This window comes from Marmota monax, unplaced genomic scaffold, assembly GCF_021218885.2.
Source record: "Marmota monax isolate L192 unplaced genomic scaffold, Marmota_monax_Labrador192_F-V1.1 WCK01_AAM20220418_F8-fsc00220, whole genome shotgun sequence".
NCBI lineage: Eukaryota > Metazoa > Chordata > Mammalia > Rodentia > Sciuridae > Marmota > Marmota monax.
Genome location: NW_026693909.1, coordinates 1,673,646 through 1,689,314, shown reverse-complemented (window position 1 = coordinate 1,689,314; position 15,669 = coordinate 1,673,646). Strand labels below are relative to the sequence as shown.

The window sequence follows — 15,669 nt, the reverse complement described above, 5'->3', positions numbered from 1 at the left end:
TAATGATGGCAGCTTCTCCAGAGGAGGCACCAGAGCTGAGAACTGGAACCACCATATCACAGCAGGTGTCTCCTACCCAGGCCCTGCCAGAGCCTGGAGGTGTGGCATAGCACCCATCCCCACCACCCTGCTGGTCCCCCTTCTGGCTCCAGAAGTTCCTGGGCTCTGCCATCAACCCATCCATCTTCCCTGAAACCAGCCTACCTCCCTGAGGCCCTGAAGCTGCCCTTGCAAGCCTGGTGGCCCCTGACCTCCCTTTTCTCGGGGGTGGGGACTGCAGCCCTCTCTCTTCAGAGTGGTCAGGGTGTCTTTCTCCAGAAAGGTGCCGGTCTCTTGGCATTGGTACCTGCCGCTGCAGACCCAGGCTGCTTGGCCTTGGGTCGAGGACTGGGGCTCAGACACAGCAGGTGGCCCTGGAGAGCACTGCATGGCAGTGTGGCTGCCGGGGCCTCCCTTCTGCTCTAGGGGGTCCCTGCTGTCACACAGGCTGAAGTGCTGGCCAGGAAGGGGCAGGGTGCAGGGAGGGGAGCTCCACTTGGGTTGCGTGCTCTTCTCTGGAACCTTTAGGCTCCTGCCATCTTCACACCCCTCCTCACAGTAAAGGCCCTGATCTTTCTGGAAGTGTGCGTCTACTTGCTCTCTGACACACACACACTCCTACCTCTGAGGGTGACCAGGTGAGGTGCGGCTCAAGGTCTCCCTTTTCCAGGCAGCCCTCTCAGTGCTTGCAGGCTCACTCCTACAATCCCAGCAACTCAGGAGGCTGAGGTCGAGGAAGGAGGATTGCAAGTTTGAGGCCAACCTCAGCAATTTAGCAAGACCCATCTCTCTCTTTTTTTTTTTTTAAAGAGAGAGAGAGATTTTTTTTTAATATTTATTTTTTAGTTTTCGGTGGACACAACACCTTTATTTGATTTTTATGTGGTGCTGAGGATCAACCCAGCGCCCCGCGCATGCCAGGCGAGCGCGTTACCACTTGAGCCACATCCCCAGCCCCAAGACCCATCTCTTAATAAAAAGTTGGGCTGGGGATGTAGCTCAGTGGTAAAATACCCCTAAGTTAAATCCCCAGTACTATAAAAATAAAGATTCCCCCCAGTTTTTAGAATAAGATAAAACACACACACACACATCACATGAGTTTCTCTTGTACTGTGAACAACACCCTGGCCCAGGATCCTGAGCCTGTCAGTGCTCCTTGTGGGGGAGGCCACAGCAGGTGGTCCCATGGATGATGGATGCCACCCTCTCTCTGCCTGTACCCCCTACAGTGGGGAGACTGAGGCTGTATCCTAGGACAGTGAGCCCTGGGAAGTCTTCCAGGGAGAGCCTTGTCTACACACCGCCCATGCACTGGATGCGTGGGCCACAGGCTCCCAGGCTGGGCTCCACCATCAGTTCCTGTGTGTCCCTGTCCTGCCCACCCTTCCCTGGGAGCCTTGGAATCCTGGGTAGAGTTTCTGGGAAAACCTGGACTGGGGTGCCATGAGGTCTGTGTCTGCCTGCACAACCCTCTTACCTGGGCAGTGGCACCATGGGAGACCTAGAAAGGTTCCCTAGGGCTGCCAGCCTGGAGCTTGTGTGTGTTTCTCTTGCTGAGATCCAGCAGTGATGGAGGTGATGGTGGGCAGCCCCGGGCTCCTGGGAAGTAGGAGCTAGTGCTTGCTGGCAGCAGGTGGGCAGGCGTAGGCCCTCGTCCTGGGGTGAGCTGTTGAGCACTGGCCTCTAGAAGAGGAGCATGCCGCCCCACCCTCCCTGTTCTTTCTGACTTTGCTGGAGTGTGACTTACTGGGGGATTGCCCTGGGGCCATTGAGGAGGGGGTGAGGTTGGCCCAGTGCTGAAGCAGGACTTGGCTCTACAAGGAACTAGGGTGGGGATAGGCTTCCTAAGGCCCTAACCCTTACTTTGTCCACCTGTAAAATGGATCTGGAGAGGATCCCAGGCAGCCAGGGAGATTCCAGTGTCCCCTTTTCTCTGAGTGTCCTCTGGGTGAGGAGGAGCTGCGGCTAGCCCTGCTGCACATGCAGGTGGCATACACAAGCACAGCACACACAGAGGTGGCCAGACACCCGCTGTGTCCTTTGCTAGGAGTGACTGGTCTTCCTAGGTAGTGCTGGAGGGGGACCGTGGACAGGATCCTGGGCTGGCAGTTGCAGACCTGGGTGCCGGAGCCCGAGGGCAAAGTCCCTTGGCGGACCTCCTTTCTGTAAATACTCTGGCCCTCTCCCTGCTCCCTCAAGTAGGGGGAGGTGAGGATAGCTGCTCTCTGCCCTTTGTCCTCATTGGCTTGGCAGATGGTCACCCTCTAGACTGCCCAGTGGAATCCAAGGAGTCGCCTTTTTCCCCTTTTAAAGAAAACAGATCTTTGAGCGCAGTTCGCCCTGGCAGTCCTGCAGCTGCTCTGGCTGCCTCCACTCCACTCCATGTGGGGTTGGCGTCCTTTCCGGGGGGAGGAGGTAGTTGAGGTGAGGCTGCTCCCACTTTCGTTGGCCCCCATGGTCCCCTCACAAGAACCCTAGGTATACTCTAAAGCCCCTGCCAGCTGTAAGTACCCCTGGACACTATACAGGCCTCTGGCCCGGGAGCCAGCCAGGGAGGGCAGGCCTGGCGTGCGCTCACTCCTCCAGGCTGTGTGAGGCGGGGCAGGAGCCTCCACTCAGAGCTTCTGAGGGTGGTTGGGCACGTCTTGGTTTTCTCATGGGGCCAGCTTGGCCCACTAGCTTAAAATAGTCTCTGTGAGCCCTAGAAAGATAGGATGGACCTGGGAGCTCAGAAAAATGTCCTTTTGCCAGAGATGGATTCCTCCCAGAGGGGTTGGTCCCTTCACCAACCACTGGGTCCCTCCCATGATGGCCAAGAGATGGATGACCCAGATGAGGGTTGGTGACATTCACCAGGAGCACTGAGACATGGCTCCACAAAAGCCCCACTCTTGTGGCCAGGCCTGGGTATCAGTGTGCAGAGCTGGGAGGAGGAGTTTGCCTTCCTCAGCCAGGACAAGCCCTCTCGGAATGTCAGCTGAGGGTATCTGCCTCTGCCACCACCTCCAGGTTGAGACGGCAGCACCTGTGTGTCCTGGCAGGCTGGTCCCTCAGCAGATGGAGGCCATAGTATGCTCAGGTGGCCTGGCTGGCACCCATGCCACCCTGCCCACTTCCTCACATTCCTTGTGTGTGAGCTCAGCTGCTGCACCAAGGAAGTGAAACCTCAGTGACCTGTCTGTCTAGGCCCTGGGCGGCTCTTGTGTTTTCTTCTGTCACTCAGGGTGTTAACAGGGCTCAGGATCCCAGGTTAGGTCTCTCTTCCTCCTGGGGGTTGCAGGAGACACGGGGGCCATGAGCCTGGAGCCAGGCTCTTTGGGGTCTTGTGAGCAGGGAAGCCTCTGGGGCCAGCTCTCAGACTTGTCAGTCTCAGCCAGTGAGAAGCATGTCTGATGCAGTCAGTGCACGCGTGTGCACAGGTGAACGTGCAGGAGCCTGCACCAGAACACCATGATCAGTCACATGCACCCTTGCCAGGTCAGCGCCCCACTTTTACCTGTCTCTAACGGCAGTCCCAGTCATGGAGTTTTTCTGCATTCCTGGGTCTGGGGGGGGCGGGGTTTGAACACTGCTGCTGGGAGCTCAGAGCTCATCCACTGCCTCCCAAAATGCCCAGAAGCACTTGTTGTGCCCATGCCCCCAGACACCGCACATGGCTCATCCCATTGCCCGTGGGGTGTCCCTGCCCGTTTCCAGGCACCCCTTGGATCCCACTGGTGCAGACCCTGGTCCCCATCCTGTGTGCAGTACGCTTCACCTGCCCTCCCAGACCAGAGGCTTGCGTGTGGCCACCCTTTGCCCTCCACTCACCCTACCTGTCTCCACAAGGCAGTGCTCCGTGTGCAGTGCCCAGGAATCCAGCCCTGTTGGAACTGCCTTCCCTCCTGTTCCTAAGCGGGACTGAGCAGCCTCCTGGGGTGCCTCCTAGTGTCCACCTGGGCCCTCCACTAAAGCTTGAGCGGCCTGCTGACCGACATGCCTCTGCTCAACCTCCCCCCACCCCCAGCTTCCTGCCCTGCCTGGGGGAAGCTACCACCATTGGGGAGGCCTGCTTTCCTTCCTGTCTTCACTCTGCTGCTGAGTACCTCCGGCCCTGCCTCTGCGTATGCCCCCTTGCGCCTTCCCTCCAGAGACACCGGATCTGTGGGGCAGTGGCAGGCTGGGTGGCTGCTGCATCCTCGCTGTGCACATGGGCTTTGGGCTGGCACAAGTCTGTGCCCATACCTGTGCAGGTGTCCCTGCTGCTGAGGTGTGGGCTCTGGTGTGGTGAGGAGGGGACAGCAAGCCTGTGACGGCAAGCATGTAGGGGGTGGGTCAGAGCTGAGCCCTTGTCCTCAAGAACACAGGTCTCAGTGCCGCCATACCTCAGGAAGGTAGATGGAGCGTGTGTCAGTGCATTTCCTGGAGCCAGGTCCCATGGTGTAAAGTGGTGTTCTTGTCCTCAAATGCCCTCCTCACCTGCCCCGCGGGTCCTGCGGCCTAGACTGGAGCTGGGACAGGCTTTGGTTGGGTGGGTGGAGGCCCCACAGCCTCCCGCCCCAGCAGAGCCAGGCAGCTTCCCTTCCTGTTATCCTCAGGAAGGATCAGACTCCCAGCATGACAAACCACCGGAAGGCTTAGGATGTGGCCGAGACAGGGCTTTCTTTCAGAATTGCTCCCAGGGTCCTCCCTGGCTGGGTTGGCTGTCGGTAGTCGTGCGTGTTATGCTGGTAGAGTTCTCATTTGGCTCTGTTTGTGTGTGCCTGTTTTTACGCCTTGTAATTAAAACATTTATTTGGCCTTCACAGGGAAAATCTAATTTCTTGAGTCTAAGAACTGCTGATATTGGCAGGAGACTGCAGTCCGTCAGGCAAACAGATCCGGAGCCTGTTGGATTATTCATAGCGTGGTATTTGCAGATCAGGCTGTGGATCGTACTAATCAGAGTTGATGTTTGGTAATTGATGTGTTGAGTTAGGGTTTGAGCGTGGGGGGCGTTGCTGAGCATTTGTGTGTGGCCGGCGGGCGGCCTCCTAGGGCTGACTCAGCGCTGCCAGCTGGGTAATGGTGCCTGGGCGGCCACGCATCTTAGTACCGACCGAGTACTGCGTGGCCCATAGAGTATTCCCTTGCTGCTCTGCAGACACCCTGTGCACGAGGGTCTGTGCCCACCTCAATGGTACAGATGTGAACACAGGCTCAGGCTCACTTACCCAAGGGTGTTCAGGAAGGTCCAGAGCTGGGATTGGAGCTGGGGAAGTGATACCCACCCTGGACTTCCTCCCCATGGCCGGGCCCCCCAGAGGGATGTGTGGACAGCACTGGTGACACCACTCTCTCTGCTCTCTTCCAGACCATCATGGAGCAGTTTAACCCCAGCCTGCGCAACTTCATCGCCATGGGGAAGAACTACGAGAAAGCTCTGGCAGGTAGAGAGCAGCAGCCCCCGTCTATGGGCTCACCATCCCTGAGCTGCAGGCGAATTTCAGCTCAGGCCCTGGGTTCTGGGTGGAAGCCACGGGGAGCCATGTCTTCCAGAAACGACATCCGACTAGAAACCCAGCGAGGGAGTAGCTCTCTGAGCTCTGAATGTGTCCAGCACATGGTGACTGCACCTCCTTGCTGGTGGGGTGGACCTGTCCCAGGGCTTCAGGATTACATGGAAACTAGGATTAGGGTGTATAGGATGCCACTGGTACTGTGGTGGCCCTAGATTTGGGCCCTGCCACCTCTCCCTGGTGAGCAGATACTCTGCAGCTTCTACCCCAGGTGTTGGGACTGAGGACCAGGATCTGGGGGTGGCAGTGCTAGACCCTTGAGAATTCAGCTCCTTATGATCCCTTCTGCCCAGGGAGGGGTATGGGTTTCCCATGCCACTGGGCCCTAGGTAGGCCTGGTCTTTCCATCCAGCAGGGCTAAGTTGTGCTGTTTGCAGACCCACCCTCCCCGAGGAGTAGCAACAGTCTCCTGCAGGACCACAAGGTCACTGGGCCATGCCAGGGAAGAACCTCTCCCTTCAGAGTGCAGGAGAGTGGCCTATGGTCCCTACTTTGTTGGAGCCAGTGGCATTAGCCAGTAATCACAGGGCTTCCATGTTCTGAATTGCCCTCTGCCTGCAGTGTGCACAGCTGTGGTTCCAGCTGGGTGGTGGGGGGGGGTGCACACCTGTAATCCTAGTGACTCAAGAGGCTACAGCAATAGCATGGCACGTCTGAGGCCAGCCTGGGTTACTTAGACCCTGATTCAAGATGAAGGGCTGGGGCGGTAGCTCAGTCGTAGAGCAACCCAGTGTCAATCCCCCGTACTGCAAAGAGAGAGAAAAGAAGAACATGCTGCAGGGTTCCTGTGGCTGCCGGGGAGGCTGCCTTCATCCTCACTCTGTCCCTCTGTAGTCCTGAGCCCAGCAGCACAGCCCCAGGAGCCCACCAGGGCCCAGATCACAGAACAGCTGCCTGCTGGTGCACTTGGGTCCTGTCCTGTCCTCAAATGGAGAGCCAGCCTTCAGGGTCTTCAGGACACCATCCCCTAGGAGGAGCTCCTCAGGCATGGAAGTGGTGCAGTGTGCCCTTGGCCTCCTGGGGGTGTCAGCCGGCCCATTCCCCTGCTGTAGGGCCACTTGCCTGGAGCTCACGGGTGTCCTAAGAGCCGCTGCCTTTGGGCTGAGTCTGACTATGCCAAGAGGCTCTGGGTCTCAGGCCAGGTTTGCTGCTCGTCTCAGGCATAGCATGCTGCAATCCGATTTTCCAAGCAAAACTCATTCCTGTGTGCCTTGAATGTCACCAGCCTCTCATTCCCTACTGGCATCTGGCCTTCCCTGTGCACTCAAAAGGTCCAGGACGGCTCTACCTTGAGGAGATGGGACGTGGAACTTGGATGTTGCAGGCCGTGAGGGCTGCCCTCTTCAAAGCCATCGTCTGGGGTGCCTGGTGGCCTAGACCATGAAGGATTTTTTCTTACTCTCGTGTGGCTCTCCCCTGGCTGGAGGATTCTGTCCCTAGGTGTCCTGCTTTTTGGAAGTTGTCACTGATAACCTCAGTGGCAGCTGCAGCCTGTGGTTTCCACTTTGATTTGTACCCTCCAGCCTTTGATGCTCGGACGCGAGTTTCCTTCTGGCCTTTCTGCTGCCCCTTGCGAGGTTACTGGTGGTTGTGGACAGTGGGGAGGGCCACTTCCTCTTCCTGTTTTCCTTGAGTGACTCCCAGGACAGAGCTCAGCCACCCAGGCCAGCCGCAGCACCTCAGCTGCACTTGGTCTCCCTAGTGCTTGACTTCTGCTGCTTTTTGTTCCATTTATTTTAAGAAGCCCACTCCTTAGACAGCAGAAGCATGAGGATCCTGTGCAGGGTTCTGTGCCACAGAACAACTTGTGTGCACTTAATTGAGAACTATAAGCAAGATGTGGTCAAAGACCCAGTTATGAGCCCCTAGCTGGGCTTAGCACACAGATTAGAAATTGTAATTATGCTACTGTGACTCTCCCTGTTCCTTGTGCAGCCTGGGCAGGCCCTTCCCCACATACAGGAGTTTGTCAGGCACAGCAAGTGTTGGAGTGGGTCCCATGAGTTACCAGGAGGGAGGCCCAGACTGCTAGTTCCTCTGTGTGCTGCTGCTCCCCCAAGCTGGGGTGGAGGTCAGCAGGGCTGAGCTCTCCATGCCCACTGGGTCAAATGGGCATTCCTTCCTTCTGTGGTAACAGACAGGAGGCATCTCTGGCCTTAACCATGCCCAGGGGTACCTGGAAGCTGCTCTGAGCGGTGGCTCCTACTCCCATTGGGCCTTGTGCTAGGATCCAGGAACAGCGAGAAATGGCTCGCGCTCTGTGGGTTCGGCTTGGTGTCTGGGAGTGAACCCATAGCTTCCTAGCCTCAGGTTGGTGGTGCTCTTGCCCAGGGTCGGCTCTTGTGAAGTGCACTTACAGCAGAGCTCCTCCCCGTCAGCAAACAGCACGTGATGGGGAGTAGCCCTGGAGCTGCACAGAACACTGTGTTCTGAGAAATAAAAGGAGCCCTTACGATTGGAGTGAAATAACACCAACAAGCAACAGGGTGACATCCAACCCAGGGTCCAGCTGGAGAGCTCTTCGGTCATCCAGGCCAAGATGGGGTTGTCCTCAGCTGCCGTGGCCGTGTTTTTGCTGCAAGCACCTTGAGTGGGAAGTAACTGCTTTCTCCTTTCTTCTCAGGTGTGACCTTCGCTGCCAAAGGCTATTTCGATGCCCTGGTGAAGATGGGAGAGCTGGCCAGCGAGAGTCAGGGCTCCAAGGAACTTGGTGAGACCCTGGGCCCCGTAGAGAGCCTCGAGATCCCTAAGTTGTAGGAGGTACCCAAGCGGGTCTAGAATCTGGTCTTGTGCCTGGCCCTTCTTCCATTTGGAGTCATAGTTATCTACCAGATAAGAAAAGATATTAAAATGACAGTGCCCTTCAGAGCTGGTGAGGGGCACCCCATGGAAAGCGAATGCACTGGGCTGCGTGGAGCACAGTGGTGGCCTTCTCCCCTGAGGAGTGTGGCTGGGCCGAGGTGTGCAGGCACAGCAGAACTTGAAGGGCAACCTCGTGAGCAAGTGTGGCAGGGTACTCTGCTGGTGGTGCTTGCCGACTTGCAGAATCACTCCTGCTGTGCAAATAAGTGACAAGGGTGTAAGCCCCCGGGGGGTGTGATTCCCCCATGTGCCGTGTGTGCCCATGCCTCGTGAGGGGGAGGGAGGGGACCCAGTGTGTTAACGGGTGGGGTTCTTGGGCAATGGCTGTTTTCTTTGGGCTCTGGCTTTGCGAACATTCTAGGTGGAGCACATATCACTAACACAGTCGGGGGGTGCTGTGGGACATGGAGGTTGCAGGCCCCTGAGCCCTGGTGCAAGCCGGGCTTTGGGTGGAGTCCAGTTTCTGTGGTCTTCCTGACTCGGGGCACTGGTGTTGATGTGGCTGTGGGCTGCCTTCCCTCATTGGGATGCTGTGGCTGGGGGTGGGCCTGGAGTGGCCCGGTCTGGGCTCGGTCACAGCTCTTCGGCAGGCTGTGGCCAGCAGGTTGGCCTTGGATCAGTGAGAAAACCTAAATTGGCCAAGAATCACTAGCCTCTGGGCACAGAGGACAGACTTTCTTCTTCTGGTCGCCTTGTCTGTGGAAGCTTCCTTGCCATCCTGGGACCTGTCCTCATGTTTGGCCAGCAAGGGCAGCAGGTGCAGATGCTTAGACTGCAGCAGGTTGACGTGAGCGTGCAGGGCAGGCTGAGCTCTGGTTGCTGCTAGTGCAGGGCCCCAGCTGCACTCGCAGGCTGGGGTGCTGAGAAGGGGCCCGCCTCCCCCACCGTGGCCCTCTGCAGGGCCGCCGTTCTCCCAGCTCCGCCTGCTCTCACCTTGTGCTCTGCCCTGCCCTGTGTCTCGAGACCTGCACAGAGTCAGCCTCCGGTGAAGGCGCCAGGCCTGCTGCTGCTGTGTTTCAGGGCTCAGGATTCCTGTGGCCTCCAGTGTTCGCGAGATGCTGCTGGGTTGTCAGATGCAACCACAGGACCTTTCTGGGGGAAGGGAACAAAGCTCCATGTGGATGTGGCCCAGTGAAGTGGCAGACCAGGACAAGGAGTCCGTGCAGGGGGCTGGGCTCTTGTGGACATGGCACCTGGGCGTCTAAAAGGAAGGCTGTATTGGTCTCAGTAGTTCTGATGGCTCTCGGAGGAGACCCTCTTGCACTGTGGTTATAGAGCTGACCTGGGGCCCTTGGCAGCCCTGGGAAGGGGAGGGCAGAAGGTCTTTTGGGCTGCTGGATACCTCGCTGCAGTCTGGCTTGTAGACTTAGCTGGTTGGTGAGGTGGACAACATGGGGTCATGGAGATGGTGACTCCAGTACCACATGTGGGTCCCCCAGAGTTCTGGACTGGAGTTTTGGTCTAGAATTTAGAGAAGGTGCCCTCCTTCACAGCCTGGCCTTCCCAACGCCTCCGAAGCCATCTTTGAGGCACTGTTTGAGCTCCGTGTGTCTGTGGAGGCGGTTTTTCTCGTCTGGTGATAGAGGATCAGGGCTTTATCTTTTGTTCACCCACAGAGGGTGGTAGGAAATCCAGGACCTGGGCAGCCCCACAGTGAGGGGCAGGTATGTCTGAGAGCACGGCAAGATTCGTGGACTACCTGCTGCCGTACTTGGGCGGGTGATGAACTGCGGGCCCAGGTGGGCAGCAGGGAAGGGTGGTGTCAGGGCTCCGACTTGAGTCGGGGAGCTTCCTGTCTGCATGGGGCTGTGTTGAAGTCTCTCCTGGGCTCATCTGGAGAGTGGAGCCTGCTGCGCCTGCAGAACGGCTGTGGTGCTGCCTGGCTCCCCCGTCAGAACGTCCTCTTTTGGTAACGGCTTTCTGGACAGCTGTGCTGGTGCCATGCCGTTCATCCGTTCATTGTGAACACTCCAGGGCTTTCAGCACGTCCAGTTCAGGCTGGACTCTTGTCCAGCTCTGGGGGGAGAAGGAGCGCGGCTGCATGCCCCTCACCAGCCCCAGCAGCCCCTCCTTTCGTGGGTTTGTGTCCATGGATTTGCCTCTCCTGGACATTGCCTGCCGTGGCCTTGAGCAACCTGTGACCATGTCCATCTGGCTGCTTCCGTGGAGCGGGTTTTTGAGGTGGGTCCATGTCGTGGCATGTGCCAGAATTCCTGTTTATGGCCCGATGATACTCCACCATGTGGACAGGCCGGTTTTGTTTCTCCATCCATCAGTGGACATTGGCTGCTTCCTCTTCTCAGCTGTTGGGAGTAGTGTTTCGTGGAACAGTACTTGTGTGGACATACAAGTGGCATGCACCTGGCAGTGGGGTTGCTGGGCCACTGGCTGGAAGCCGGACTTTTACCAAAGCAACATGCCTTTGCTTTAAAAAGAAGATGGGGGGCTGGGGATATGGCTCAAGCGGTAGCGCGCTCGCCTGGCATGTGTGAGGCCTGGGTTCGATCCTCAGCCTCCACATACAAATAAAGATGTTGTGTCTGCCGAAAACTAAAAAATAAATATTAAAATTCTCTCTCTCTCTCTTTAAAAAAAAAAAGAGAAAAAAAAGAAGTTGGTCCTTTTGTCCTCCCTGCTTGCTGCCCATCTGCTGGGTGTCTGGGTGTCTCCTTGCTGTTTGCTTCTCCACGTCTACCAGTTAAGTTTATGCTGCTGCTGCTGCTTTTGGGGTTTTGTTTTGGGGGCTAGTGATGAAATTCAGGGGTGCTCCCTAGCATTTTTTATTTTTTATTCTGAGACAGGGCCTTCCTGAGTTGCTGAGGCTGATCTCAAACTTGTGATCCTCCTGCCTCAGCCTCCCAAACCGCTGGGATTACAGGCGTAGCCATCACAGCCGGCTGCTATTGCTTTTTAAGTTTAGACATTTAATAAGTTCTTAAGGTAGAAAATGTGGATCTGGCTTTTTTATGCCATCACTCACCCTGGCCCGTGTAATCCACACGGTCGGGGCTGACGTCAACGCGTGCTGTTTATGTGGTGACGACATGACCTTTCCGCTGCTGAGACAGACACTCAGCATGGCCCAGTGACTTGTGTCCCCCTTACTGGGGCTTAATTGAAGCACAGCCAACTGCACGTGAGCTCTGCCGCAGGCAGCTGTGTGGCTGGTGTGGAGGCCAGGTGCTGGACCTGTCCTTCCTCCCAGAATCCAGGTCCTCTAGGCAGCCACTGATCTGCTCTGTGTCACAAGGTTCGGTGCGAGTGCCAGGAGTCGTGTGAGTGGAGTTGTGGGTGTGGCTGGGTTGTGTTCCTGAACCCCTGGCTCTGGTGCTGCCTTTCTGAGCCAGGCCCCACGTAGGTCTGGGTGGGCCCTTTGTTTGTGCCCTGATTGGTGGGTGGAGTTCTTTCAGGTTGGGCATTTCTAGAGCTGGTTTCCTGATTCACAGTGTGACACGTCTTTCATGGGCTGGTCTGCATGCCCTGTCTCCTGGGGCGCGTCTGTGCAGGTCTTTCCTCCTGTCCTTCTCATTGACTTACAGAGTCCTCCCGCTCTAGGTGTGAGTCCTGTCAGGTGTGTGCTTTGTAGAGATTTTCTCTCAGTCTGGTTGGTCTGTCATTCTTTGTGAGTTTTGTGTTTCTTTTCTTTTATTGAGTGCTGGGGAGGGAAGCCCGGGCCTTGTGCATGCCAGGCAGGTGCTCTGCCATCGAGCCACACCCTAGCCCAGCAGCATATTTAGAATTACACAAATGGTCAATTTTATTAATAAAGTCCAGTGGGGTGATTTTTTTTTTTTTTTTTTTTTTCGTTTGGCATGATGGTTCCTGATTTCTATTATTGGGCTCTGGTCACAGTTCTTAATGTGACAGTTTTGTTTCCCTTAGACTCACATCTTCATTTGCGTCATTTTTGATGTCATCGACGTGTTCCCAAATCCACAGACCATACCCTTTTGCTGTCCATTGTCCATTTGTTTCCTATAGTTTGGGGTTCTCTTTGGAGTCCCCTTGTCCAGCTCCAATCATCTGGCCTTCCACTGGGACGGTCCCCTGGGGGCCTCCTGGTGCCCCCTCCCAGCTGGACCCCCGTCTTCGGTCTTTTCTGTGCCAGTATCCCCCCATCGGAGAATCATCTCATTTTTCCTTTAAGGCTCCTGAACAGGAAAGGGGGAAACGCTTTTGAACTGCAAGTGTTGCAGGTGGTCTCCTACCTGCCACGGGGGACTTGGACTTGGGGTGATCTTTGCCGGGAAGTTGGCGGCATCACCATGTTGCCCTCTAACTTCCAGCCCTGCTGTTTCCAGCACCATCTGACACTGCTGCTGCTGTGTGAAAAAGGAGGTCTTGGTTTTCTTTCCCTGTAAGCTTTTAAGATCTTTGTCCTGAGTGTTCTGAAGACTCCTGACAGTGTCCCTGGTGGGCCTGGGGAGTAGCCATAGCCCCAAGAGAGGCCCCTGAACAAGACATCACACATGGCAGGGGTGGTGTGCAGTCTGCAGGGGCCACCCGAGCAGCAGTCCCTGCAGGATTCCACTGCCCAGACCCCGGTCTAATTGCTGAGGGTGATGCTGCCTCTCCCACCCCACCCAGAGGAAACCTGGGCTCTGGGAAAGATGGGAGTAGAAGGCATGTCCAACGGGGCAAGGTACACAAAAACAGGGTTCTTTTGTAGAAATGGGGAGGGTCTGAAACAGAGGAGGGTGGCAAGGCCCCGAGAGAGACAGAGCTTCAGACAACCAGGGCTTTGTAGGAGTCCTGGGCCGTAGGCCTCTGAGTGTCGGCCATAGAAAGGTGGATTTGTACCTTTTTTCACTCTTATTAATCTATACGGTTGCCAGCAGTGGGTACATTTATTTTTATTGCTGTAGAATGTTCTGTAGACACATTTGTCTGCATTCTCTTCCTGACTAGCAGTTGAGTTAGTTGTTGAGTTTTGCTGTTCTGAACAAGCTTTTCTGTGGGACCTGTGAGGCTGAGCTTTCCTGCAAGATGAATGTCCTTGAGGTTCTATGTCATTCTGCAGCAGCCATTTGTGAAATAAGAACGTGCTTCTTTCTCTCCCAGCATGGTGGCTTACCATTTTGTCTGGTAGTTTTTGCTTTATGTGTTTGCAGACTGTGTTATCAAATGCATATGTGTTGTATAGTTATGTCTTTTTGCTAAGCTGAACCTTATTACCATGAGGTGGCCTGCTCTAGACCAGTGGGTCTCATTTTTAGTTTGTTTTGTTTGATATTGACCTAGTTTTCTCCTTGTCTTCCTGTCCACAGTATTGCTCATTCCTGAAATGTGATGCCTCTGCTGTTTTGGGGGTGAACCAGAGCCCTTGAGGAATGGAGTCCTGGGGAGAGGAGACCTGGATCTATGCAATTATTGGGGCTCTCAGCCCGATTAGTCCTTGGTTGGATCCTTGATTGTTTTCATTGATCTTTTTTTTTTTTTTTTTTTTAAAGAAAGAGTGAGAGAGACAGAGAGAGAGAGAGAGAGAGAGAGAGAGAATTTTTTTTAATATTTATTTTTTAGTTTTCGGCGTACACAACATCTTTGTTTTTATGTGGTGCTGAGGATCAAACCTGGGCCGCACACATGCCAGGCGAGCGCGCTACCGCTTGAGCCACATCCCCAGCCCCCATTGATCTTTTTCTTTATTTTTTCTTTGATCTTCTTTCTTTAATCTTGGTGTTTTGTTTTACTATGCCCAGGCTGATCTCCAACTCCTAGGTGCAAATGGTCCTCCTGCCTCAGCCTCCAGAATGTCTGGGATGCAGGCATGCCACCTGGCACCTGGCTTCAGTGATCAGTCACTCTTCCTGGCCTCTGGGTATATGGCACCTGGCTGTGGGGCAGGGGTTGCCAGGAAGCAGTGGCCTTTCAGCCTCTGGCCCTGCTTTCTTTCCCACATGCAGGAAGCCCCCTGTAGTCCTGTGGTACTTACTAAACCAACAGCCCATTAGGAGGGGCAGGATTCCACGGCACAGACCTGGTCTGATTGCCCACCCCACCCAGTTCCCTTTAGAACTGGAGCTTCCTTCTTCCCACAGGTAGGAGGGTGTCAAGCCAGAGGTGCTGCTCAGAGGTCCTATCAGAGAGAACGCTCCTGGTGCTGGGCCCGCGCCCAGGCCCGGGCCCACAGTCATGAAAGCCCAGGGAGTCATTTTTGCTTCAACGAGCGTTGGCAGCAGCCCCTTTGTTCCTGCAAGTGGCCAGAGCAGGCTCTGCCTTTGGTCCCCTTGGTCTGTCAGAACCACAGCTCTGGCTTTGCAGCGGGGAGGCGGCCTCAGGCCTGAGGCTGGGAGGGAGAATCCTGTCATCTCCCCGTGGATGTTGTTTCCCTGCGGTGAGTGAGTCTGCAGGCTGCTTGGTCAGGGAACGGAGGTGGCTCCACGATCCTGTGTCTTCTCACAGCCACCCCCACTTCTGCCTGCTGCTTGGCTAGATCCCCCGATCCTCGGCCCTGGGTCTGTTGGGGCGTGCCTCCGTGGGGTCCCTGGAGGCTGCAGGTGTGAGGGGAGTGCTGCTGCTCTCATGGCCACTTGGATGCGTGTGAACTGGGTATGACTTCAGCTGGCTTCCTGAGGGTTCTGGAGCTTGGACTGAGCAGCAGCTTGGGGCAGTGTGTGTCCAGCCAACCAAGTGTTCGGGCCAGTTGCTGGCGTATGAGGACAGGCAGAGTTTCCCGTGGCTTTGAGCCTAGCCGGTGGTCCAAGGGAGGGCCGGCCACACCCAGTCAGAAGCTGCCATTGTGCTGTTCCCAGCCCTCTGCAGGGACTAGGGTTCAGGAGGAGGTAGTTGCGGCTCCTGTTTCCTGCTGTTGCTCCCTCTCTGCCGTCTCTGTGGCCACAGGGCAGAGGCGGGCAGATAGCTTGCCTTGCTGTGGACCTTGGAGGGGCTCTGGGCAGTCACGTGTGGCCGTCCAGGTTGCCGCCTGGTTGCTGTGCTCATTCATAGCACCTTCCAGAGGCTGCTGACCATGGTATGTCTATACTGCTGGACGGCCACCTGCAGCCTTGCCCCTGGCTCTTTGGCACAAAGTTTCAGGATGCATAGAACTGGGCTGAGCCAAACTGGCCAGGACAGGGGACAGGTGGCAGGAGGAGGCCAGAGTCCTCACATTCCTGGTCCAGCATGCACACTGGGCAGGGGGCTCCAGTGCTCTGTGCCACAGTCACCCAGGTGAGGAGGCCAGGTAGCCTGCTCTTTGGTACATCCCAGGCTTCATGCAGTGCTGTTG

The 15,669-nt window shown here is 56.0% G+C and overlaps 1 protein-coding gene across 6 annotated transcripts in view; it reads left to right on the top strand.

The window, feature by feature from the left end:
* Baiap2 (BAR/IMD domain containing adaptor protein 2) overlaps window positions 1-15,669 on the top strand; it is a 65,423-nt gene that overhangs the window by 9,555 nt on the left and 40,199 nt on the right. For all 6 annotated transcript variants that reach the window (XR_006855915.2, XR_009228522.1, XR_006855913.2 and 3 more), the window contains exons 2-3: window positions 5,375-5,450; window positions 8,203-8,289. Coding sequence is in view for 3 of the 6 variants with exons in the window: in XM_046463347.2 (XP_046319303.1) it covers window positions 5,375-5,450; window positions 8,203-8,289 (163 nt within the window). In the remaining 3 variants the exon portion in view is untranslated. The remainder of the gene's footprint in view (window positions 1-5,374; window positions 5,451-8,202; window positions 8,290-15,669) is intronic.